The 25,651-nt window shown below is 44.8% G+C and overlaps 1 protein-coding gene across 7 annotated transcripts; it reads left to right on the top strand.

Moving 5' to 3' along the window:
- The first annotated feature begins 588 nt into the window (after positions 1–588).
- On the top strand, positions 589–25,591 carry SEC24C (SEC24 homolog C, COPII coat complex component). Of its 7 annotated transcripts, none has more exons than XM_074296787.1 (24): positions 3,597–3,744; positions 4,821–5,017; positions 8,125–8,269; positions 12,819–12,991; positions 13,622–13,987; positions 14,486–14,622; positions 15,827–15,895; positions 17,274–17,385; positions 17,616–17,743; positions 19,099–19,237; positions 19,448–19,563; positions 19,681–19,805; positions 19,951–20,142; positions 20,857–20,950; positions 21,086–21,202; positions 21,600–21,770; positions 21,959–22,055; positions 22,165–22,310; positions 22,636–22,774; positions 23,090–23,208; positions 23,360–23,539; positions 23,717–23,908; positions 24,110–24,199; positions 24,347–25,591. In XM_074296787.1, the coding sequence occupies exons 2-24, from the start codon at positions 4,849–4,851 to the stop codon at positions 24,485–24,487; spliced, it is 3,357 nt and encodes a 1,118-aa protein (XP_074152888.1). In that variant the 5' UTR covers positions 3,597–3,744; positions 4,821–4,848; the 3' UTR covers positions 24,488–25,591. The 7 variants fall into 7 exon arrangements, with proteins under 7 accessions (XP_074152895.1, XP_074152892.1, XP_074152888.1 ...); XM_074296788.1 differs by having other exon boundaries at positions 3,605–3,721; XM_074296790.1 differs by lacking the exon at positions 3,597–3,744 and adding an exon at positions 3,892–4,043.
- Positions 25,592–25,651: the final 60 nt, after the last annotated feature.

Raw genomic sequence — 25,651 nt, 5'->3', positions numbered from 1 at the left:
CATGTATATGTAATGTGAATTATAGTATATCATACTCTGGAGCTACTCTCCAATTCTGTCCTGGTACTACTAGGTACATAGTAGCACTTAATAAATGCTTGTTTGCTTGCTTGCTTGATGCAGCTACTGTCCATCTATCCTTCCAAAATGCTTAGGATCCCAAAAAAGGAAGGGCTCTATTAAAGAATATTAGCTCAAGTGTTTCTATAATAAATGGTCAAGGAATTTTAAATTAAGTTGTTAAATATTTTTTGGTATTCATCTCTGTTTATCTTATGCTAGCTATGTTTCCTGGGTATTTGGAAACTTATTTGGACTTATTTGGAAAAATGAGACAAGGACATCGTCTCTATTATCTATTTCACAAGGTTATTGTGAGAAAAATGCTTCTAAATTGTAAAGTGTAATAAGAACGTGTCTTTGATGGATTCATGATAGAGATTCTTTCTTCTAGTGTAGATCATAACCTATGCATACTTTTTCATCTCAATAATTTTTGTTCTTGAACTCTGAAATTCCTTCAAAGTGAAATTCCTTGTGCTACAGTGGAAAGACCATTGCATCCATAGTAAGGCAAGATATGGGATTAATTTTCAGCTTTAATTTATTTGATATACATTTATGGGCATCTCACTTAACATTTTAAAGCCAGTTTCCTCATTTTTAAAATGGGAAAAGCAGTACCTGAAAAAGTTATTACCCTTAGGATTATAATGAAATTAAAATCAGATGTATATATAGTTTTTTCTAAATTTTAAAAGTGCTACAAAAGTATCAACTGTTAGAATGATCTTATATAGATGAACTATCTACTGTAATGGAAGCCTTTTGCTACAGCCTACCTTTGAAAGCCACCATAAAATTACAGATGCCCCAAGTTACAAGGCACCTCAGAGACCAAGTACTCCAAACCACCTTTGTATAGAAATTCTCTCTGCACATCAAAATGAGTTCACCCAGTCTTTCTCTGAAGACCTCCTCTTGGATAGCTCTAAATGTTAGGAAAATATTTTTTTATAAGGAACTTGAAACTGCTTTAAACTTCTGTCTATGTTCCAAATGGGGTCTATGTCCTCTGGGGCAAAATGGAAATGCAAATGCCTTTTCTATTCGCAATCCTTCAAATACATGAAGACAGAAAACATGGCAGCTAAGTGGGAAAATGGATGAAACACTATACTGGGAGTTATGAAGACTTGAGTTAAAATCTGAACTCAGACATTTACTAGCTATGGGGCAAATTGCTTAAACTCCAGTATGCTTATCTGTAAAATGGGGATAGTAATAGCACTTATTTCATAGGGGTGTTGGAGGATCAAATGAGATAGTTTTTAAAACTGCTTACAAACCTTAAAGCACTAAAGCAGTGATATTCCCACCAGTTTCTCCTATCCAGGTTACACATTCCCAATTCTTTCAATCAATCATATTATCATAAGGACTTTTACTATCCTTATTTGTTCATCCTTCATTTTGACAAAGTCTTTCTTATGCTTTCTAGAACTGAACATAGTATTATAAATAAGTAAAGATCTGGGCAGGATATGTCAGGCTTATCACTTCCCTAGTCTTTGGAATTAATCCTCACTTAACACCTCATATATAAAATCATGTCTCTATACATTGTACTTTGGATCTCCTATAATTTTGATTTGGGGGGAATCATACTATCCAGTGATTTGCAGCACTACCAGGACAATACTGTGATCCATAAAAATATTAATCATATTTATTATCTTGTTCTCATATTTTATGGCAATAATAAATTGTTGTTCCTGAGAAATCACTTTTATCTGTGTTGTGCCACAGTTTCCTTTTATTATCTTGCCCCAGTTTCCTTTTATTGCCCTGCCTCAGTCCCCCTGGTTGCAACCCCCCTTTCCTGTTCATTGGGGCTGAGATAATTAGGGCTGTAGAGATCTGGCCACTCTGGCGTTCCAAAAGATAAAACTTCAAATGCCTTATCTCAAATAAGGGGGAGTTCAGATATCCTGGCTCCTAAGTCCTACTCTCAACCTGTCAGAACTGAATTGATGGTCCCTTGCTGGAAAATCCTGTGCTCACCAAAGTTTCGGCTCTACCCCTTGCCTTTGTCTCCCCTGATCTCAGTGGTCCTCAAACTTTTTAAACAGGGGCCAGTTCACTGTCCGTCAGACTGTTGGAGGGCCGGACTACAGTAAAACAAAACCTCACTCTGCCCCTCAGCCCATTTGCCAGAACCTGGTGGGCTGCATCTGGCCTGCAGGCTGTAGTTTGAGAACCCCAGATTAGAGCCATCACTGGAATCTCACATTCCACGCTGAATTCTTTGAAAGTCCAATTCAACCCTGGGGGAAATAATGGATTCTGAGCTGCCCCCTAGAAAATCACTTCTCAGAAACCAGATAAAATATTAAAAACTCTCCGATCTCTATCTTGCCTCAGTTTCTCCAGCAGTACATCTTATTCAATGGAATCCAACTAGAAAGTCTCTATTCCTGCCATTATTCCTTTCTGTTCAATGTAAAATGACTTTTTTTAGTTGAATGAAATGATGATGTACGCTTCCCTTCTGTAGACTTGCTGCAAGCATCCTCTCCAGCTTCAGTAGCAGACAGGAGGCAATGTAGAATGCACGGATGCCATTCTATTTCCTTCTACCCAGTCTCTGTATTTGAAAGCTTGTTGTTCCCTGTAATTCGGGGATTATGTGGGAGTTCTTGCGCCTCCGCAGCTATGGGAAGCTGGTTCTTACACTGTTACGCATCATGGCTGAGCACCAGTGAACAACAGTTTGCTTTGCCCCTGCTTCCAGTCCAGTTTTCCTCTGGTTTTCATAGATTTTTCGAAGGATTTTAGCGATGTCAGTTCATGAGAAACAGCGTATTTCTCTGATGCATAGTTATAGCCACCAGGTCATGTCTTGTTCCGTATTTGATAGGAGTGAAATCTTTGCAGTTTCTATTTTTTCCCTTATTATCGATGTCGTCGTTGTCTCATCATCATCATCATCCTCCTATCCCCCAATCCTGTCCCCAAACCTGCAGACAGGTACAGTCCTTTCAGGTTGTAATTCCCTGCGGGAAAGGCTCTGTAATTAACCAGTCTACTGTCTCTAAGGCTTGGAACCCTACTAGGCCCTAGGGAGGGGAGCCTGTCTTCTAAGAGCTTCCATTCTAGGTCTGCATGCGTCTCTGCATGCATACAAGCAGCCAGCAGGGGGCTCTGCAGCGGGGCCCGGGGCTCGGCAAAGGGAACCGCGCAGCCTCCGCAGCCTGTGGGGTCTGGGCCTCCGAGCTAAAGTCCTTGGCGTCAGTCTCCCCTGGGCCTGGGATGAGAGGTCAGGAGCACGTCACAGTGGTGCTAGGGAAGTCCGTATCTACTGCCGGGTGTAACGCCATCGAAGTTTAGATTTGAAAAGGGAGAGGGAGTTGAAGGGGCAGTGCTAGGGGAAGGGGCGGGATGTCTCGGCCTTGACATAATATCTTGGCAAGGGGCGGAAACACGTCAGAAACAGCAAAGGTTCTTCTGCCGCCGCCGCCGCCGCCATGACAGGGAGGCGGCAGCGCTGCCTCCGCGCATGCGCAACATCCGGGGCTGTACGTCTCGTCCTAGTGAGGACGTGGCAGCCGCGGAGACCGAGGCCTCCGTGCGCGGGGGAGGCACTTCCGGCGGCGACACGACGGCCGGCTCGGAACCGGAAGTGGGGCCTGAGAATCGCGACGCCGGGAGCGCAGCCGGGGTAGGCGCTGGAGCCGTAGCCGGGTGAGGCCCTCGAGGAGGGGGAGAGGTCGGAGACGGGAGGACTGAGAGGACGCTGGGAAGTGACGATATAGATTAGACGTCCTGGGGGTCCTTCCTGGGCGAGCCCTGTGCGGCCAGGGAAAGGGAGGAGTCCGGGGGCGGGGCTGCGGCCGGGCGGGAGTGGACGGGCCGGGACCCCCATTTCGGCGGGCCTTCACCTTCTCCCTCCCGGGACGGGCCAGCCCCCTGCCTGCCTCCTTCCTACCCCCGGGTCTGCAGTGCGGGGTTACCCAGCCCTGAGTCCTCTTTGCCCGGAAGAGGTGATCCCGTCGTCCTGCCTGTCCACCCTTTCAACCTTTGGCCCCGGCTATCAGTCGGGACCGACCCGCCGGCCGGCTGTTTGGGTCTTCCAAGTACTTTGTCAGCCTCCCCCGGGCAGCTCCCCCCTATCTCCCCTCCGGGGTCAAGGGGAGCCCGCCCCGCCCCCTCGGGATTCTGCCCCTTACCCTGCAGCAGATGCTCCTGGTGAGGCTGGGGGGGGGGGGCTTCATTCCACCCCCGTTGTCGGGGGAAAGAAAGCGTGGTTGGGCCCTCCCCCCACCCGGGGCCCTGCTGCCCTCGGGTTTCGGCTCTGTTGACAGCCCCCAGCGAGGCTGCCTATCAGCCCCCGGAGGGGAGCGAAGGGTTGGAGGTGGGCTTGCCCCGAGAGATGCTGCTGTCAGCTTTGATCCGCCCGTCCCATCCTGAGAACGTGGGCCACCTTTCTCTCTGGGGGCTAGGCAGGGGAATGCTGAGACAGCCACGTAACCTTGGGGATGGGGAGAAGAGGGGCTTTACTCGCACTGTGGAGATGTGCCGGGTTGAGCCAGCCTGGAGAAATGAGAGCCTGGACATTGGGGGGCGGTTCTGTTCCAGGGATAATTACCTGCAGGATTAGAGGCTCCGACCCATCTTTACTGGGAGCAGAAACTCAGAGGACTTTGCTCATGAGCAGACTTCTGTGGGCGGAGTTGTCGCTTATGTGATGTGTTGCAACTTTGGAAAGCTAGTTTCTGAACCTTCCCTATTTTCTTTCTCCTTTCTCCCCTGCCCTGCAGGTGAGGCCAGGTTGGGGATGCACTCAAGATGAATGTCAATCAGCCAGCTCCCCCTGGGGTGCCCTATGGACAGCCTCAGCCTGGCTACACGGGATATCAATCCAGCTATGGTGGGCAACCAGGACCCGTTATCCCCCCTAGTCCTTATGGAGCTTACAACGGGCCAATGCCAGGCTATCAGCAACTGCCTCCGACAGGTAGGTGTTTGAGTTACTTGTAAACTGCCCTGAAGAGGGGCTGTGGTGTAACTACTTTATGTTACCACTTAGGGTCAAGTGGACTGAGTGTGTGCTCTTTCCTATTTCTGGTTCTGATTCACCTTTGTGACATTTAATGGGTGTGTAGCTTCCACATTGTATCCATTGATAATTCATTGCTTCCAGAAACCACCTTGAGGTGGTGTTCTAGTTCCATTGGACTACAGCCTGTCAGGTCCTATTGGCAGGGACTAGATGCAAAAAGTTACCTTGGAAGGGAGAAGTGCTTTTTAGGCTTCTGGATGGCAGGAGCCTTGTTCTTAGGGTTCCTGAACTTGGATTTGGCTTTTCAGGACTGAATAGAATGAAGGACTTAAGGAAGTGGCTATTCAATAGAAGGGATAGAGTTTTCACGTGTAGTCTGACTTCTTGGCCTTTTATAGATTTCTGCTGAGATCATTTACTTCTGTCACAGTCGTACTTCAAGCACCTCTGCATTTGGAGGGTTTGTCACAATGAAATTCATTGTAGGGTTTGTACTCCTTCAGGAAGGATGGTCCTAGGATTGTGGGTAAATGGGATTCTGTACCTTGTTTCAAGTTACTCAGAGAAGAAGAAAGTACATCTTTGGTGTGTGCCCAACTCAGTGTGTGTCATGGCGGTGACTTCACAGATATAGAGTAAGAGACCACTGAGGACTTCGGGAAGGAATGTGATGAATGAAAACAAAGTATTAGAATCAAAGTTGATAATGTTGAAAGTGAGTTGAGGTTAAAAAAAAAAAAAGTTCTTAGATTTGTAACATGTCCCTACTCTATTCTGGTTCGAGACTTTGATCGTGACAGAGTCCACCTTAGGCATCTGAACTCCTGCTCTATCAGACTGGAGTTTGGCATCATCTCATGGGCGATCTCTGAGAACTCTCTGGGAACTTTGCCATGATTTCATAGGTATCAATACCTTACATTTGTACAACACTTTGTACTTCACAAAGCATTTTCACATACTTTTTAAGGATAATTTATATAGTATTTTGAAGTTTGCAAAGTGCTTTTCTCACAACTCTGAAGTAGATAACATAAATATCCCTGTTTTCCAGATGAAAAAAAAGTGAAGCTTAAAGTAAGTGATTTGTTCTCAGAGCTAGTAAATAGCACTCTTGACTTCTAAGGTCTTGACTTCTAAGTCAGTACTCTTTTAAATATATCACGATGCTTCTGTAAAGTCAGAGTTGTCATGTTGCTTCTGGTGGTGGTGCTTTTACTAAGGACAGAACAAAAGAAATTGGGCTAGATTTGTGGAAGAGTATTCTGATCTGGATTTAGAAAAGTTTCACTTCTAGCTCTGGTACAAAAAAGTTATATCTCACCTTAGGCAAGTCGTTTTAATTTCAGTGAGTGTTTATTATTTGAGCAGATTAAAATCAAGACTAGATGATTTCCAAGGTCCCTATCAACTCCGAAATTCTGTGATTCTAACTGTGAAAACAGAAGTGGCATAGAAGAAATGGATAATGGAGTTTCCTTATGGGAAAAGGGGGAATCGGAGGGTCAAAGTGTCCACAGAACCTCTTGTGGGTATAGAGGGATGGTTATCCTCTTCCCTTAAAGATAGAAATGAATATATAGGATCACAGATAGAGATCTGAAGAGTTCATTTAGTTCAAACTCTTCATTTGACAGATTAGGAAACAGAGACCCAGACAAGTTAAGCAACTTGTTCAGTCACATAGAGAGTGGTGGAGTTGAAGTTACAATCTGACTCTTTTAACTCCTAAAGAAGCATTCTTTCCATTATACTATGTTACTATGGAGTCATGAATGGCATCAGTTGGGAGAGGAGCCTGGAGATAGGATCAGGATATAAATAAGAAGCTGTTAATGGAGACGTCTGAGTTCTGCTAGGGAAACACTCATGACAACTGAGGATTTCTGACATCTAGGTTTATCAGGGATCTAGTGTGAGTAGGTAACAGGTGGCTTCCCTACCTTCACCCACTCTGTCATGAAACACCTTCATAGCCAAGGTCTGTGTCATGTCCTTGTAAAACTTATTTGCTCCTTAATGACATATCTTAAATTGCTAATCCTTAGTGCTTTTTTTTGAATATGTTAATATTTGGGCTGTAAAAGGGTAAGACTATACTAAATAGAAGGAGTGTAAGAATAGTCAAGTCATTTGGCATTTAAGTGCTTACTATATGTTAGACTATGCTAGGCCTTGGGAAGAAAAGAAAGGCAAAAACAGGTGTTGTCCTTATATGGAGCTCATATTTTAATGGTGAAAACAACCTGCAAGCACCTATGTACACACAGGAAAGTTGCTCAGTAAACTGAAGGTGATCTCAAAAAAGTACTAACACGTGGAGGCAGGGGGGGAAGAGTTGAAAAAGGACTCTTGCCAAAGGTGGGATTTGAACTAGCACTTGAAGGGAGTCAGAGAAGGAGGAGCAGATATGAGCAAGGATAGAATTCTAGGCATGTGGGAGACAACAAATAAAAAGACATGTAGCTGGGAGATATGGAGTGACGTGCGCAAGGTATAGCAAAGAGGCTAGTGTTATTGGATTATAGAGTACATGGAGTAAAATGTGAGAAAAAACCTGAAAGGTTGGAAGGGGCCAAATTTTCTATTTGATCCTGGGAATGTATAGGGAGGTACTGACATTTCTGAGTTGGGGACTGGGAGGAGGAGCTATGCTTTAGGAAGATGAATGGTAGTAGACTAGAGGGAAGATACTTGAAGCAGGTTGACAAACCAGAGAAGATTATTGCCTAGCCTTGAAAGGAAAGGAGAGATGTTGAGAACGTAGAATCCACAAGGTTTGTCAGCAGATTTGATACAAAGATCTCAGAAGGATTTTATGACTAGTAGAAGACTCAATCAGTGACACTGATACGGGGAAGGGGAGCTTTCTGTTTGGGCTTTCAGGACAAGAAGGGCTGCCATGGCTAGAAGTGACAGGCAGAGGTGTCATCTTCACTGTGAGGCAGCGGGAGCGTGCAATGGGTGGCTGAGCTCTCTGATCTCTATTTTGAACCTCTGGCCCAGGATGGGAAAAAAAGAGACCTTTTGGTAATCACTGAATTTCTGTCCATTTCTCCCAGGTGTGCCAAGAGCTCCACCTTCCTCGGGAACACCCCCAGCCTCTACTACAGCCCGAACTACAGTTCCTAGTGGCCAGTCTGCATATGGCCAGTTTGGCCAAGGAGATGTGCAGAATGGGCCTAGCTCCACTGTTCAGATGCAGAGGTAAGTGTTGGTGTCACTTTTGGTTAGATCACATTCAGGCTTTGTGAAAAGAAGGCAATGGTGCATGTGGGTCCCCTTCCTTTTGTGATCTATTCCTCCCCCCTTCCCTCCCTTATCTCTCTTCTTTCCATTTCTGCCCTTTGTCAACCTATTTCCCTTCTCCTCACCAGTTTTTTTTCTCTCATTTCCTTTCCCTAATGTTCCGCTGGTATTATTGGTATATTGGCTTCTTAGTTAGGGTTGTTTCACATTCTCTATCTTCAGCTCTAGGCTTTCTGCCACTGGATTTTTTCTTATCTAGACACCATTTAGCCATTAACATTACTGTCCTTACTGAGTCTACTCCTATGAAAGAATAGGAAGGGACTTTGAGATCCATTAGATCTGCTCCTGTCACTAGGCTCTATGTAGGGTTGGCTGGATCACTCCAGCCCTGTCTCCAAGCATAGAAGAGTAGCCCCTCTATTTCAGAGAGAAAGAAGAAATGAGGACTGGGATATAACTTGTGAGGGATGTAGCAGGAAGGACCTGGATGAGAAACCAGTCAGATTTTTTGGCAGAGCAGTGCATAAAGCCTTTAGGAGCTGCTTCTCCTTTATGGCCTTTTCCCATCAGGGCTCTTTATTTTTCATTTAAGGAAGGAGAAGACAGAAGGCCCCAGAATTTAGATTTATACATTGAAATAAAAGAAAGTGAGGAAAGTAGCCTGGAAAAGTTTCTGACCTTTGTTAGCTGAACAGGTGACATTTCTCTTCTTGGAGCTATGAAATAAATATGTGTGATAAGAATGCAATGAGCTCTTAATTATCCTTGCTAATTCAAGGGAGGCTGATGAAGCAAACATCCATTGAGTACCTATTATGTGCTTCATGAGCTAGGTGCCAGAGAGTATAAAATATAATCTTGTCCACAGTGTAGTGGAATAGAACAGTAAGTGACTAAGTTCTAAAAGTAAGACATTATATATGAATATCATTAATTGTAGATTACAAATTAAAGAGGTGAGAGGGCAAAGTCTACATGGTTATATAGTCAACCTTTCCATAGTTTGGGATGGCAAGTCTGTCTAGGCTTCTTTCCAAGGGAGGTTTTTTCACCTCATAGAAAAACCAGAAAGACCTTGTTTTATATTACAGCACTCTAACATGGATTCCAAAGATAACTTTAGCCAAGTTCCTTAAAAATGACTTTGATTTTACTTTCAAATAACAAAATCAATTAAACATATATATTATTTAATTCATACACTATGCCCATAATATCTTATTTCTCTTTGTCTTTCTCAATTTTAGGCCACAGGAATACTGCTCTGCCACTTAGTATTTAACAGAATTTAGCCCAGTAAATTAGCCTTAGTGGACTTTAGTTTTCTTATTCATGAAACAGGAGGTTAACATAAATGGCCTTTAAGGGCCTTTTAACCTGTGATCTTCCAAGATTCATCTTCATATATATACTTTTCTCTCTTTTGTTTTTTCTACTTTTGTTACTTGATGTCAGTTCATACAAATCTTTCCAGATTTCTTTAGTCTTGTTTAATTGCAACATGACTCTTCAGTTCAGAGTTTCTTTTCAATCCTTGCTGGCTATGTGACCATGATTTGGTCACAGCTTCTCTGACCCTAAGGTAGCTCTCTAAGACCTGTTTACTAAATTTTAGATGGGTTGAAATCTGTATTGGTTCAGCACTGAAATCATAGATTCTCAATGTATTACTGTAATGCCATTGTAGCACACTGAGATTCTATTTCATTTCACTGATATATCATAGTTCATTCACCAAATGCAGAGTATTTAGATTGTTCATTACATTTGCATTTATGAAAAATCATTTTTAAATAAATGCCATCTTTACCTATTGCATATGTTTTTTTATTTTACTTTATGATAACATTCTTAGTGTTTCCAATAATGGTATTATTTGATTTTTGTTTTAACTTCTAGATTTTGTATAAAAAGATTGTACTAATTTTCAGTTCTACCAGCAATGTAGGTGTGTGTTTTTTACAATTTCTAATGAGTTTTGTCAGCTTGTATAATTTGAAATGTGGCTTGGTGCTAATATTTGAATAGTGTTTCTGAACCAAATAGATATGTCTGATGTTTTTTGTTGCTGAATTGTGTCCAGTGCTTTGTGACCGGTGGCTCCTAATATGTCAGTGCTGACCTTGGAGCTTTCTTGGCCAAGATTTTGGAATGGTTTGCCAATTTTTTTTCCAGTGGATTAAGAACGGCAAACTGAAATGTAGTGACTTACCCAGAGTCACACAGCCAATAAGTGTTTATGGCTCAATTTGAATTCAGGTCTTCTTTACTCCAGACCCAGAACTCTCTCCACTCAATAACCTAGCTGCCTCCATGTCTGAAATTAGGAGAATGCAAATACTTGAAAGTAAATAATGAAACCACACCATAAAGAATTCATTTAGAAAGAACTGAGAAGTTTTTTAGCTTCCTTCTTCCTAGTCAACTGACATCCAAACGTATTGCCTCTTATGCAGTATGCCAATCTAAGATGAACTTTCTAAGTTTGTTTTCTTTATGGCTCATATCTGTATTTTGGAAAGAAGCCTCAGATTGTATTCATGTAACTAGTATACCATTAGAGCCACCAAAAAGTTGATTCATAGTATTGTCACATAAATTTCTTTACTTTTTTTTCTTTATAAAGCTTTTTCTTTTCTTCCTTCCTTCCTTTCTTTTTTTCTTTTTTTTTTTTTTTAACATATTTTAATAGTTTTTATTTACCAGATATATGCATGAGTAATTTTACAACATTGACAATTGCCAAACCTTTTGTTCTAATTTTTCCCCTCTTTCCCCCTCCCCCTCCACATGGCAGGTTGACCAATATATATATTAAACATATTCAAGTTTAAAATTAAATACAATATATGTATACATGTCCAAACAGTTGTTTTGCTGTACAAAAAGAATCAGGCTTTGAAATAGTGTACAATTAGCCTGTGAAGGAAATCCAAAATGCAGGTGGACAAAATTAGAGAGATTGGGAATTCTATGTAGTGGTTCATTATCATCTCCTAGAGTTTTTTTGCTGGGTGTAGCTGGTTCAGTTCATTACTGCTCTATTGGAACTGATTTGTTTCATCTCATTGTTGAAAATGGCCACATCTATCAGAATTGATCATCATATAGTATTGTTGTTGAAGTATACAACAATCTCCTGGGCCTGCTCATTTCACTCAGCATCAGTTCATGTAAGTCTCTCCAGACCTTTCTGAAATCATCCTGTTCGTCATTTCTTACAGAACAATAATATTCCATAATATTCATATACCACAATTTATTCAGCCAATCTCCAATTGATGGGCATTTACTTAGTTTTCAGTTTCTGGCCACCACAAACATTCTTGCACATACAAGTCCCTTTCCCTTCTTTAATATCTCTTTGGGATATAAGCCCAGTAGTAACACTACTGGGTCAAAGGGTATGCACAGTTTGATAACTTTTTGAGCATAGTTCCAAATTGCTCTCCAGAATGGCTAGATGGATTCACAATTCCACCAACAATGTATCAGTGTCCCTGTTTTCCCACATCCCCTCCAACATTCTGCATTATCTTTCCCTGTCATTCTAGCCAATCTGATAGGTGTGTAGTGGTATCTCAGAGTTGTTATAATTTAAAGCTTTTTATTTTCAAAACATATGCACAGATAATTTGACAACATTGACCCTTGCTTAGCCTTGTGTTTCAGATTTTCTCCTCCATCCCCCCCCCCCCCATGGCAAGCAATTCAATATATGTTAAAATGTATGTTAAATCCAATATGTATAAACATATTCATATAATTTGCTACACAAGAGGAATCAGATTCCCCCTCCCCCCCAAAAAAAGTAAACGAGTAAGAAAACAAAATGCAAGTTAACAACAATAAAAAAAAAAAAAATGAGAATGTTATGTTGTGATCCACATTCAGTACCTACAGCCCTTTCTCTGGGGGTAGATGGCTCTCTTCATCACAAGATCATTGAAACTGGCGTCAATCATCTCATTGTTGGAAAGAGTCATGTTCATCAGAATTGATCATCATATAATATTGATGATGTATCACATAAATTTCTAACCCAACATCTCATTGTAGTGAAGAGATGATTTTGGATTCTTGAAGGCTTTGACATTAGAGTATAGTCTTTGATGGGTCTTAGGTGAAAAGGCTTTTAGTATTGTCTCAGTGATATTCTTGAAAGAAATTTTTGTCTAAGGACCATCCTAATTCATTTGGAGTTTCATTTCCAGTTTGGCCGTATGGTAATATTTTGGGAGGGAAGTGGGGGGAGTCAGGAGGGCATTGGATCTCTTAATGACAATCTATGCAGTGAAAAATGCACTATATTGATGATCCCTTGAAGAAATTTATGTTTTGGGCATCAAGAATTTGTACCATTTGTGTGTAGATATGAAATGAAGTCTTGGCAGAACCCAGGCTAGGGAAAAGAAGGGGTAAGATAGTCTTAGGGTAGATTCTTGTCAAGTTTGCCAAGGTTTCTAGATCTTATTATTAACCTCTATTCTCTCTCTCTCCTCAGGCCCCCTGTGTCTCAGCCATTTGTGCCGGCCCCAGTGGCCCCCCTGGTGAACCAGCCTGCTACATTTCAGCCCTATGGCTCTCTCCCAACAAACTCACAGGTGACCACTCAGATGGCAGGATTGCAGATTAGTGGCCCGGCTGCTGCTCCTCCTCCTTCAGGATTAGGCTATGGTGAGTGGCCCATCCTCCAAGGAATGGAGAAAAGAACATTTATTAAGTTTTTACTATGGCTAAAGCATATAAACCTTGGGGTTATAAATAGAAAACTAGGAATTCCTCTAATGGATGATACAGTTTGCAAGTTGAATGGTAAGGCACAACATCTTTAAGGGTGCAGTGGCAAAGCAGGTAATCTTATGTCTTAGTGACAATTCCATTATTAAACCACACCAGCTTTTTATGTGGCACTACTGAGCACTGCCAAACATTTTTCTGTTGAGAGTTTTGTTTTCAGGGTCTTTGGTAGTTATGACTGATAAAAGCTATAAGGTTCTGATAAATTATGATAATCTAACTCTGCTTCCCTGTACCTCTTGGTATCAAAAAAATGGAGAATTATAGTCACCTTTGCTGGGTAGATAGAGAAACAATTAGGGGCAGCTAGGTGGTGTATCTACTCTATCTAGTGGATAGAGCACCAGCCTTGAATTCAGGAAGATCCGAGTTCAAATCTGGTCTCAGACACTTAACACTTCCTAGCTGTGTGACCCTGGGCAAGTCACTTAACCCCAGCCTCAGGGGAAAAAAAAAATCAGAAACAATTTGTAAATATGGTAATAACTTATCTCTTCTGTTCTTCAGGCCCACCACCTACATCAATGGCTTCAGCCTCAGGAAATTTTCCAGGCTCCAGTCTCTATGGTTCTTACCCTCAGAACCTGGCTCCACCTACTAGCCTAGCCCAGGCTCATTCTGGTGCCCAAACCCCACAGCGCTCTGTCCCTCTGCAGGCTTCTAGCTTCCCACCCTCAGCAGCAGGGGCTCCTAGGCCTCCTTCAGTTGCTGGACCACCTATGCCTGGACAGAGCTTTGGAGGGCCCCCAGTGAGCCAGACCAACCATGCATCTTCACCTTCCCCACAAGCTCAACCCCCATTGCCTGGTCCCCCAGGACCACCACCACCTCCTATGCACTCCTCCCAACCAGGCTATCAGCTGCAACAGAACGGTGAGTCTTTCCCAGGTTAACTTTGTTGAAACTGGGAGTTCTACATGCCATGATTTTAAGTATCATTTGTTTGACTAGTGTTTTTTGTATGGGATAGAGTTTATCCACAGTTTTCCTTCCCAGGAGTTTATGATAATTATTATTATGATTGCATTGATATGAGATTTACAAAGTGCTTTCCTTTCCCAACCCTTGAAGGAGAGGATAAGTAGTGCAAGTATCAACTCCATGTAACATGAGGAAACTGAGGCTTAGGGGAGTTAAGGGACTTTCCTGGGGTCCCACAGCTATTAAGCATCTGATCCAAGGACGTGTGACTCCAAGATTAATTAGTATTCTTTACATACTTTACATTTGATTTTTTTCCAATTTGGTGGTGAATGAGTTGTATTAGTGTACCTTAATATTTATCTCTTATGTTTGTGGAATGTCTTAGGCTTTGTGAGAGAGGTTAGGGAGGAACATGGAGGTTTTAATCCTTATACCTTTGCCTTGCAGGCTCCTTTGGACCAGCTCGAGGCCCTCAGCCCAATTATGGGGGATCCTACTCTGGAGCACCCAACTTTGCCAGTCAGCCTGGGCCTCCTCAGCCACCTCCTCCTAAGCGCTTGGATCCTGATTCTATTCCCAGTCCTGTAGGTACACTGTCTTGTGATTGTGACTGTTTGAGCATCCGTGTGCCAGGAGTAATGAACACATGTATGAGAGTGTGTGTGTGCGTGTGTTATGTTCATGTTAAGTTGGAGAGAATGGGAATAAATCTTAAGCAACATACCTCAGCCCTTTTCTCTCATCATTTGTGTGTGTGTGTGTGTGTGTGTGAGTGTGTGCAAAGTTTAGAGTAAATTTTGATTGTTATTATTTGCAGTAAGGGGAGGAGGGAGGAATATTGTGTTAGGGCAGAACATAGTATGATCCTCTAGACTTTGTGGAGCTGTGGTGAATTTTAGTGAGGTATGTCACAATAGATATACCTTGAAACTCTTGGGAACTGATCACCTCATCTTTAGAGCATGGGCTAAGACCATTTTTCCTGTAGATAAAGTCTCCTCCCTGGAACATTCCAGTTTCATTGATAATAAGGGAAGGAGAAGTTCATTATGGATATATGAATTGAAAAGCCTACAGAAGAACTACTGTATTTCAGAAAGAATGAATTTTGTCCCTGAAGATGGTTAGAGACTTCAGAACCACTAAGAATTAGGCTAGATGCCAGGGGGTTGTTCTCTCTCGAATCAGCTTCCTGACCATTCCAGTCACAGCATTTGATGTGTTTGCTCACTCACTAATACTTTCAAGTTATCATATTTCATTGTGTTCTCTTCTACTCTCTGTGGGGCTGGTCCCTGGGGAGGAGCCACTACGGTGATGGCAGCCTTCCTGGCTGAGGGGTAGAGTGAGCAAAGCTTTTCCCAAGTAATTGGAGCTCTTTTGGAGCAATAGAAGGCCAGCTGGTTTGAGGTCATACCCTTTCAGTGAGATGATGAGTGGGTCTCCTAGGTAGCTACCTGCTCTGTGACTGGTCAAGTGGGAACATCCTTTTTCCTCCGTGGAGTGTCATTGTCTGCCCAGCTCTTCCCCGTATTCTCCTTGCTTGGCATCCGTCTGTGCCCTGTTCCTTGTCCTCCTACATCACACTCTGGGCCACCAGAGCCTTTGAGCTGAGAGGCCAAGGATGTAGGGGCTTCCACACCCAGAGGGAACCTGGTTCACGATGTTTTCAGAGCTCCAGATGTATGTGTCTAACTCCATTAGGGCTGAGAGAAGTAACATCTGCTTGTTCTTTTGTTTCTCTCCGTGTGTCTTTTTGCTGCCTTTATTATTAAAACAAACTAAAAGCAACTCAATGAGCTGCCTCCTCAGCAGAAAACCAGGCACAGAATAGACCCTGATGCCATTCCTAGCCCAGTAAGTCCGGGTGTGGGGAGTGCGTGTCTTCTCCGTGTTGGTGCCACCTGTGCATGCCGTGACTTCAACTTCACTTCATTGACTGTGTTCACCCCTTCCCCAGTTCCTTTCATCCTTCAACCCACCCATCTCCCCACTGGCAGGAACAGCATGCATTTCTCTGCTTACTATGTTGCAAAAAAAAGTAGAGGGCTGGGAACAGCAGCAATGAAGAATGGGGGTGAAGTTTCTAGAAAGCTAATGATAGAAGTAAGCAGCCTCACCTGATTAATCCCTCCCACTAGCTTCTGTGAGGCATTATGTTTAAGACTTGGTAAGAGTAGGGGTCAGGTCTTCCCATTTCGATGCTAGTTTACCTATTGTGGTGAATCCAAATCTCTTTAGGGGCATTGATCTACGGGGCTTTAGGATGTAGCTTAGGGACTGAACTGTCTAGAAGAGGACCTGCCTGCTTGGGTTGAGGGATGGTGTAGCAGGTTCTGGACTTCTTCCTCATGTACTCATGAATAATGTTGACTTCTACCCTCTTTCTGCTATGGAAGATTGTGAAATATGAGATGAGGGAATCAGAAGCAGGTCCTCTTCTCCTTCACTGTTGACTTCATTTATCCCTTCTTGGGGTGACAGAAGATGACCATGGTGCTCATGAATATCATCACTGGCCCACCAAATTTTTCTCCTTCCTTCTCCCTTCAACATCTTTGTAGGATAAAGAGAAACTGGTCTAAAATAATGTTATCTCTAAGGATTAAGGGAGGAATTTTAGGATTATAATTGAGTAGCATGATGTAGTATCTTTCCTGTGCTCATCTCTAGAGTACTCCGTTTGAGAGAAAGGCAGAGTTTGTTCCCCTCCCCTCCTTACCATTTATCCTATTTGCCCATTCCATTGAATGTGGGGTCATTTTAGATAGATTCTTTTTCACCTTGTCACCTCTTGTTTTTCTTCTGAATGTAACTTATGGGAAAGAAAGGGAAGTCATGTTGGGTAGAGGGAATCTGATCTGCCCTAAGGGTCTGTGTTTGGATTGCCCTAGAATCATCCAAAGAGGTTGGGCAGGGTGGAATCTGTAGGGCTTGAGATTTCATTGCCGAGCTCATCAACCACCTGACATATATCCTTCCTCCATCCCCTAGTTTTGCCCACTTGGAATGCTGCTGGCTTGAGAGTGGGGATTGTAAGGGTGAGGATTGGGTTTGTAACCATTTGTTGGTATCTCATTGGAGAGGGACCTAGTTGAGAAGGTTGGGGATGTGTAAGTATATTGCTTGGTGAATCATCAGAATGTGTTGTACAACTCCATTCTCTTCCATTTCTTGTTTTCTGTTGTATAATTTCTTCCTTTTTACATTTACCTCATTGCCCTCATTCCTACAGATCCAGGTCATTGAAGATGATAGGAATAACCGGGGGTCAGAGCCATTTGTCACTGGAGCACGAGGCCAAGTCCCACCCCTGGTTACCACCAACTTTCTAGTGAAAGACCAAGGTGAGTAAGGCACCATCACCTTTATTGCCCATCCCTGAGGGGTCTTCATAAATTGGATGGAGGTAGACTCAGCCGTGGTCTGGAGCTTGAGAATTACATTTTAGTCATGTTTAATTAGAACTTAGTTCCTAATGGCAAGCAATAAGGCCTACTTTGATACTGGTTGTATGTCTGTACATAGGAATATAAGAGAAACTGATCTAAGTCTGGTTCTCTACTTTTTTTTGCAGGGAATGCAAGTCCCCGATATATCCGGTGTACATCATATAATATCCCTTGCACATCTGACATGGCCAAGCAGGCTCAGGTGCCTCTGGCAGCTGTCATCAAACCATTGGCCAGGCTGCCCCCTGAGGAGGTGAGTGTCCTGGACAGTGGGGTTAGTAAATAGGGAGATGGGAATAAATGGTAGTCAGAAGAGTCAGTGTTTATTGAGTGCTTTAAGTTTTGCAAAGTGCTTTTACATAGAATTATTTTGTTTGATTACAGTAGTTCTATTTTTATTAATCTCATTTTACAGTTAAGGAAATGTCTCAGAGAAATTTGTGTCTTAGGCATAATTTGAGATTGAGTTTTTCCTGACTCCAGCACGCTGCTTACTGTGTCCCCCACGAGTGCAGCTAGTGATAGCATTTTAGCTGTAAGGATATATAGCCCAAAGGCCTCATTATTTATCATTCTGAGGCCTATGTTTAGAAAGAATCAATAGGGATAAGACTGGGTAGGGGGATTTGGAGGTTCCAGCCAGTCTGACAAAAGAGAGTTGGTTTGGGTAAAGGGGGTGGGCTTTGTAGAACCAGTTCTAGGGACACCATTCTAGACAACAGCTGACATGTCCATTTCCCTCCTTGTCATCTTCCAAACTTGAATGGGGCAGGGGAAGACAATATTTTTCTTCTGCTTAGATCCTTCTCTTGTTAACCCAGTTCCTTAACAAGTAGACTACTTGGTTAATAAGAATTAAGCAGCTGTCTTAAATAAGACCCCTGTGGGAGGATCCGCAGCATATGTGTCCCAGAGACCTCAAAAACACCTCTGGGCATGGGGAGTGGAGGGGGGAGAGCTGGTTGAGTATGGCCTTAAATTGATGACTATTCCTATCCTGATCCATCTGGTTTTGGAAGGGTTACACTGAGTTGGCTGAAGATTTAGACCCCTACTTCCCATTTCTGTGTTACTTGATGTCTCTGTCACATCTTAGGAGATAGTTAGGTGCTTGGCTGGAGGATCTTCACCTGCTGGTGTTCATCAACCTAAGGGAACAACAGGAGTCACTGATACTTAGGAATGGTGGAGGGCAGAAGTTACAGATACTTCAGGGGAGGGCAGGAATCTCACATATTTAGGAGGAGTTAAGGATAGAGGGCAAGGAATCTTCAGCTCTGAGCGTGAGGAATGAAAACAGGGTCTGAAGTAAAAGTTTTCAGAAGAAGCTGGGAATTTCCTTCTTAGTTTCTGTTACAGCCCTCAACTACATACATTGAGTACAGCCAGTCTTCAACTCACTAAGGAGAGAATTTATATTTAGGGATGGGGGAGATTACAGTATTCATACTTTGAGGGACATATTTCCTGTGACCATTGCTCCCTTCCCTTTTTCCCTTCTTCCATCTCTGCCTTCTCCCATCCCCAAGTCGTCTTTCCTTTCCCTTATCCGATGACCTGACCCACCCTAGTTTCCCTGTGTCTCAGCTCCTCCCCTCTCTTCCCTAGGCCCCTCCATATGTGGTGGATCATGGGGAATCAGGCCCTGTGCGCTGCAATCGTTGCAAAGCCTACATGTGCCCCTTTATGCAGTTTATTGAAGGCGGGAGGCGCTTCCAGTGCTGCTTTTGCAGTTGTGTTACTGAAGGTCAGTCTATGGAGGGGGGGGGTAGAGAGATATGTTTGGGATACAGCAGTCATTGATTGCTCCATCTAAAGGATATTGGGAAAATGAGAACATATAGAAGTGAAGCTAAGAGTTTGAAGTCTGAGCTTCAGTATAGGCTACCCCTTTCTTTATTCATGGAAGTTGACAAAATAGTTTTTTTTGGTAACATTCCGTCATCCCCTTTAACAGTTCCTCCCCAGTATTTCCAACACCTGGATCACACTGGTAAACGGGTGGACTTTTATGATCGGCCTGAACTTTCCCTGGGCTCTTATGAATTCCTGGCTACTGTGGATTACTGCAAGGTGAGGTCAGAGGCGGACTCTGTCTGGGCCCCTCCTTCTCCTTTTCTGTTTTGTCCTCCTGACTCTCTGTCAGCCTCTTGATAACGCTTCCTTTCCCTCATGCTGTTTCTACCTCAGAATAACAAGTTCCCTCGCCCCCCTGCCTTCATCTTCATGATTGATGTCTCCTACAATGCTGTGAGAAGTGGCCTTGTCAAGCTCCTCTGTGAGGAGCTCAAATCGCTCTTGGACTTCCTGCCCAGGTGAGGGACCTAATTTCTTCCTTTCTCTCCGGGATCATGGGATAGCCAGGTTGCTAAGGTGACCACTGGCCTGACAACCTTCTGGATGATGGGGTGTCTGGCACGTAGATGGAAGGGAGCATCTGCTGAGTGTCCCCTCCTACAGGGAGGGCGGGGCCGAGGAGTCAGCTGTCCGCGTCGGTTTTGTTACTTACAACAAAGTGCTGCACTTCTACAACGTGAAGAGCTCTTTGGCCCAGCCCCAGATGATGGTGGTGTCCGATGTGGCTGACATGTTTGTGCCGCTGCTGGATGGCTTCCTGGTCAACGTCAGTGAGTCCCGGACAGTCATCACCAGGTGGGATCCTGGGCCAGCTGTTGGGGTCACAGTAACTTAGGATGGAGGCTGAGAGAGGGAAGGGAACAGGCAGCAGTTTTCTAGGGAGATCTTTGGGTTTGTCTCCCAGGGTCTCTGGTGGGATTCTGCTTTCATCCTTCACATTGTTGCCTAAGTAATCTTCTGAACATCTTCCTCCAATTAAGTTTTCCTGCTGAAAAACTTCTGTGCTCCCCTTTGCCTCCTAAATAAAATAAGAACTTAGCCTGCTTCTCAAAACTCCTCCATCCTCCATTTCTACCTGTGACACAGAGGCTGTTCCAGCCAAACAATACTCCTGTTCTAGGAACCTCCACGCCTCATAAAAACTTTTTGTTTCCTGTAACTCACTACTTCTGGGACCTTCTCCTCCCTTTCTTGCAACAAGCTGAGACTTCTCTTTTCAAATTTCTCATTGTCCTTTCAACTTCTCTTTGGTACTTATATTCTGTCCTTATAATTAATTGAATTCATTTCTTAATTTTCTTAATAGATGGTAAGTTTCCTGAGGGCAGGACCTGTGTTACTTTCTGTTTATATCCCCATTACTTTACATAGTGCTTTACATTTAACACATGCTAGATTGAATTGTAATTGGGAGTATAGTATGCAGTTGGAAGGTTTGATGGTTGGGCCCTGGATGGGTAGGAAGATGATGGAGGGAAATGTTCAGACTGACTTTTCATACTCCTTCAGTTTGCTGGACCAGATTCCAGAAATGTTTGCAGATACGAGGGAGACAGAGACAGTCTTTGCTCCTGTGATTCAGGCTGGAATGGAAGCCCTGAAGGTAGGCACAGCACTGTAATGGGGTGGTTAGGATAGAGCATGTCATGTGTGACTCCAGCCCCTTCAGATATTAGCTACTAAAAAGAAGCATTTGCCTAGTAGCTGTTCATGGCTCTCCTTCCTGCCTCAACTACAGGCTGCTGAGTGTCCAGGGAAGCTGTTTTTGTTCCATACATCTCTACCCATTGCAGAGGCCCCAGGGAAGCTGAAGAACCGAGATGACAGGAAGCTGCTTAACACTGACAAGGAGAAGGTGGAGTGGGGCAAGGGCTTAGATGACCATTCTTTATCCCTACTGACCGTGTTTCTCTTGGCACTTTCCCTGTCTTTCACTTAGCCTTTCGCCCTTCTTCAGAAATAAGCTGGAGGTGGCGCAGTGGATAGAGCACCAGCCTTGAATTCAGGAGGACCCGAGTTCAAATCTGGTCTCAGACACTTAACACTTCCAGCTGTGTGACCCTGGGCAAGTCACTTAACCCCAGCCTAAAAACAAAACAAAACAAAAACAAAAACAAAAAAAAAACAGAAATAAGCTGGGATTCATAGTAGCTTCTTGTAGACATGATACATTTTTTTGTATCTTACACAATACTCAGTAAATATTGAAGTATTTATTGATCATAACTTTGTCTCTTTCTCTCCTTTCCCAGACTCTATTCCAGCCACAAACGGGCTTCTATCAGTCCCTGGCCAAGGAGTGTGTGGCCCAGGGATGCTGTGTGGACCTGTTTCTCTTTCCTAACCAGTATGTAGATGTGGCCACCCTTGGGGTAGTACCCCACCATACTGGTGGCTCCATCTACAAGTATGCTTGCTTCCAGGTATGGATTGTGAACATTCAAATCAATAGCAAAGATGGTGGCAGAGTTGGGAATTTCCATCCTACCTAGACTGTGTCTGATGACAGTGTCTTGTCTTGAGGGGCCTGGGAGGAGAGTAGTTCATGGAAGTATCTGGTGGGTGGATGGAAGATAATCAGCAATATGACTTGAGACCTGGGAAACTGCAGGTGGAAAGTGACCAGGAGCGCTTCCTCAGTGACCTGCGTCGGGATGTACAGAAGGACGTCGGCTTTGATGCTGTGATGCGGGTCCGGACGAGCACTGGTTGGTCCTGGGACAAGAGGAAACCTATAAAGGAGGGAGGTTTCAGGTGAGGTTTACAGAGCTGCTGTGACATAGGGCCTTTGTCCTGGCCCTGTCTTTGTGGTCTCAGGTATCCGGGCTACAGATTTCTTTGGGGCCTTCTATATGAGCAACACGACAGATGTGGAGCTGGCAGGTCTGGATGGAGACAAGACGGTGACTGTAGAATTCAAGCATGATGATCGCCTCAGTGAAGATAGTGGAGCCCTCATCCAGGTTAGAAAATGAAACTTCGCAAGGAAATGACAGTGACTCTCTATGTGAGCAGCCATTCTGGGAGTTCCATTTGTGTTAATGGTGGCTCTGTGACTCTGAGCACACCATTCTAGTAGTCATTTGGCCAGAATTGGCAGAATTGCTGCTGATGCCAGATTCCTTACATAGGCCAATGACATCACAGGTCCATACTAACTTCTTCACCCTCCCAAATCCTTCTGCTGTGTGGGAAGGGGAAGGGAGAGGAGGGAGAAGGAGGTGAGTGGGGGTGGGAGGAGAAAAGGCACAGGTTCCTCCTGACTCTTGATCATATCTGCTTGTCCAGTGTGCCCTGCTCTATACCAGCTGTGCCGGACAGCGGAGACTCCGCATTCACAACCTGTCACTGAACTGCTGCACCCAGCTGGCTGACTTGTATCGGAATTGTGAGACTGACACGCTCATCAACTACCTGGCCAAGTTTGGTGAGAGATGGGCACTTGAGTAGGCAAGGACTAGTGGGGGACAGGACTTAGAGGTCTGTCTATTTAGGTTTGATGAGATGAATGTGAAATGAGTACCGTGGGCACTCCCCCAACCTCTTCTGTCTCAGTTTCTCTATCCTTAAAAGGGATAAGAATAGCTGAACTCCTCAGGGTTGTTGTGAGGATAAAGCAATATGATATTTGTAATACATTTGAAAACTTTTAAGGCACTATGTAAATGTTAGTTGTTACTATTCATGTCTTTTTATAGCAGGGTGACTTGTAATTATTTATTTTGCATTTTTCCTCTCTCAGCATACCGGGGGGTCCTGAGTAGTCCTGTGAAGACAGTACGTGATGCTCTCATCAGCCAGTGTGCCCAGATCTTGGCCTGTTACCGAAAGAACTGTGCCAGCCCTTCTTCTGCTGGACAGGTTTGGGAACAAGGGGTGATTGCAAGTGTGTTGTTGGGAGTGGACCTTATGTTGTGCTGCAGAGGTGATGAAAAGAGGGGAGGAAGCCGAGGCTGGTTTTGAGAGGAATTCACCCAGAGTGCCTCAGTTTTCCTCCTCTTTCCTCCCTCAGCTCATCCTTCCAGAGTGCATGAAGCTTCTCCCTGTTTACCTGAATTGTGTGCTGAAGAGTGATGTCCTGCAGCCAGGGGCCGAGGTCACCACTGATGACCGGGCCTATGTTCGGCAGTTGGTCACTTCCATGGATGTGGCTGAAACCAACGTCTTCTTCTATCCTCGACTCCTGCCGCTGGTGAGGATGAGGATTGGTGTATGAGCTGCTGCTAGGAAGAAAGTGAACTGGGGGGCTGGGGGGTGGAGAGGGGAAAGTGGTCAACACCAATGAGAAGCCAAGAGCCAGGTTGGCATTATCTTGTTTAGGGTTTTATTGGTTCTGAGAGTCTGATCCTCTTTCCCTTCCCCAATCCAGACAAAGGTTCCAGTGGAAAGCAGTGCAGAACCACCAGCCATCCGGGCCTCTGAGGAGCGCCTCAGCAAGGGAGACGTGTACTTACTGGAGAATGGGCTTAACCTTTTCCTCTGGGTTGGGGCCAGTGTACAGCAAGGTGTTGTCCAGAGCCTCTTCAGCGTCCCTTCCTTCAGCCAGATTAACAGTGGCCTGGTGAGGGACTGGGCTTCCAGGGAATCTGGGAGGGGGAGAGAGGGTTGTGGGTAATGTTAATGAGCAAAGGGAGTTTCAGGGACCTGCTGGTCTTTTCCAGGGATTAGAGAGGCAGTCTTTCCTTCATGGGTCTGTATTGAGGACAGGGCTGAGATATGATGACTTGGCCATAGGGGAAATTGTTGATTCTTTGTTCCTTAGAGTGCCCTGCCAGTCCTGGAGAACCCATTGTCTAAAAGGGTGCGTGACCTCATTGATAGCTTCCGTGCACAGAGATCCCGATACATGAAGGTACTGGTCTTTTCCCAAGTTTCCTTGTATCCTTCACTTCCTAAGGTCTTATGGGGCCAAGGATGATCTGGGGAGTGATGGCGGAGGAGGGACGTTGGGTTGGTTTGTTTCTACCATCCTCCCATGTAATCTCTGCTCTGGCATCAGCTCATCGTGGTGAAGCAAGAGGACAAACTGGAGATGTTGTTCAAGCACTTCTTGGTGGAGGACAAGAGCCTGAATGGGGGTGCATCCTATGTAGACTTTCTGTGTCACATGCACAAGGAAATCCGGCAGCTACTGAGCTAGAGGAAGAGGGTGCAGGGCAGAGGGCTCCAGGCCAGCTCCCCACAAGTCCTCCAGGACAGCAGGGAAATCTGGACAGTTGCATATATTATAAGTCACGTAAGCAGAGATCCCCTCAGTCTCAGGAGGGTGGGGGAGGGGATGGGGAGCCCCTCTCTGGGTCCAAGTGTCTCACCACTCAACTATGTCCTGCTGCTGGCAGGTACTCCTATCCCCCTCTTTCCTGCTAACCCTGTCATAATGAATGTAGTTTCTCAGTTCACTGTGTGTGACTCAGTGTTGGGGGTGCAGAGGCACCCAAACTCTGGGAATGCTCTGTGTCCATTTGGGCCAGCCTCTAAGTCAAGAGAGGGGGCCAACGGAGTGAATGGTGGGCTGGGCCTCCTGGGGGTTGGGCCGGGGTCCCACGGGACAGAAGAGAGGGCTGGGGGCTTTCTTCTTCTAGTTGGTGCAGCCCTCTCAGTGACTTCCTATATTAGGGATGAAATGTAGGGGGCACAGGAGCTGGGGGTGGGGGGCTCCAGTGCTTCTGGGGTGGCCCGAGGCCCCTGGGCCTGGGGGAGTAGCAGACCCTGGGGGACAGGAGGTGAGGCTGGGGGGAGGAGTTGGCCCCAGGCTGGTGTTCCCTCTGGGTGGAGACCCCTGGGCCCTTCTTGGAGTTGGACGAGAACGATGAGGGCTGGGGGCCTGTCAGCGAGCCCCTTTGCAATGGGGGTGTCTCACACTGGATGGTTCTGTAGGGAGCCTGGTCATCAACTTGCAATACCTCACAGAGCCAACCCTCCTGGCCCTGACCCGCAGCCTTGCCCCGGCCCCCGCCTTCCCATACACCTTTCTCCCCCCCCCCTCACCCCCGGGGCTGGAGTTGGAGAAGCCCGATGGACAGGCCTGCCCCACACCACGGTTGCTGGCACTGACCCGTTAGGACAGCTGAACCTTTTAACAGGCCGGGTCCCAGGGCAGGCACTGAGCTGGAGGTGGGTGGGCCTGGCTCCCCTTTGGACTCTGCCCCCCATCCCGGGACGCCTGGGCCTCTCACTTCTCCTCATTGGTTTATTTTTTCAATGCATCTTTAATTTGTAAAGAAATAAAATAAATTAAGACGTATTCAATCGCCTGGTTCTTGGTCCCACCTCCTCTTCGGACTTCTAGAGTGGAAGAGGCGGG

This window comes from Sminthopsis crassicaudata, chromosome 2, assembly GCF_048593235.1.
Source record: "Sminthopsis crassicaudata isolate SCR6 chromosome 2, ASM4859323v1, whole genome shotgun sequence".
Taxonomy (NCBI): domain Eukaryota; kingdom Metazoa; phylum Chordata; class Mammalia; order Dasyuromorphia; family Dasyuridae; genus Sminthopsis; species Sminthopsis crassicaudata.
This window is presented reverse-complemented; position numbering and strand designations above follow the sequence as displayed.

What these genes read in the sequence shown, in the direction of transcription:
- SEC24C (XM_074296787.1), top strand. Translation starts at nt 4,849, where the DNA reads ATGAATGTCAATCAGCCAGCTCCCCCTGGGGTGCCCTATGGACAGCCT. An exon ending in CTGGAATGGAAGCCCTGAAG is followed by an intron (nt 20,951 to 21,085) that starts GTAGGCACAGCA and finishes CCTCAACTACAG; the next exon opens with GCTGCTGAGTGTCCAGGGAA. An exon ending in GCGGGTCCGGACGAGCACTG is followed by an intron (nt 22,056 to 22,164) that starts GTTGGTCCTGGG and finishes TTGTGGTCTCAG; the next exon opens with GTATCCGGGCTACAGATTTC.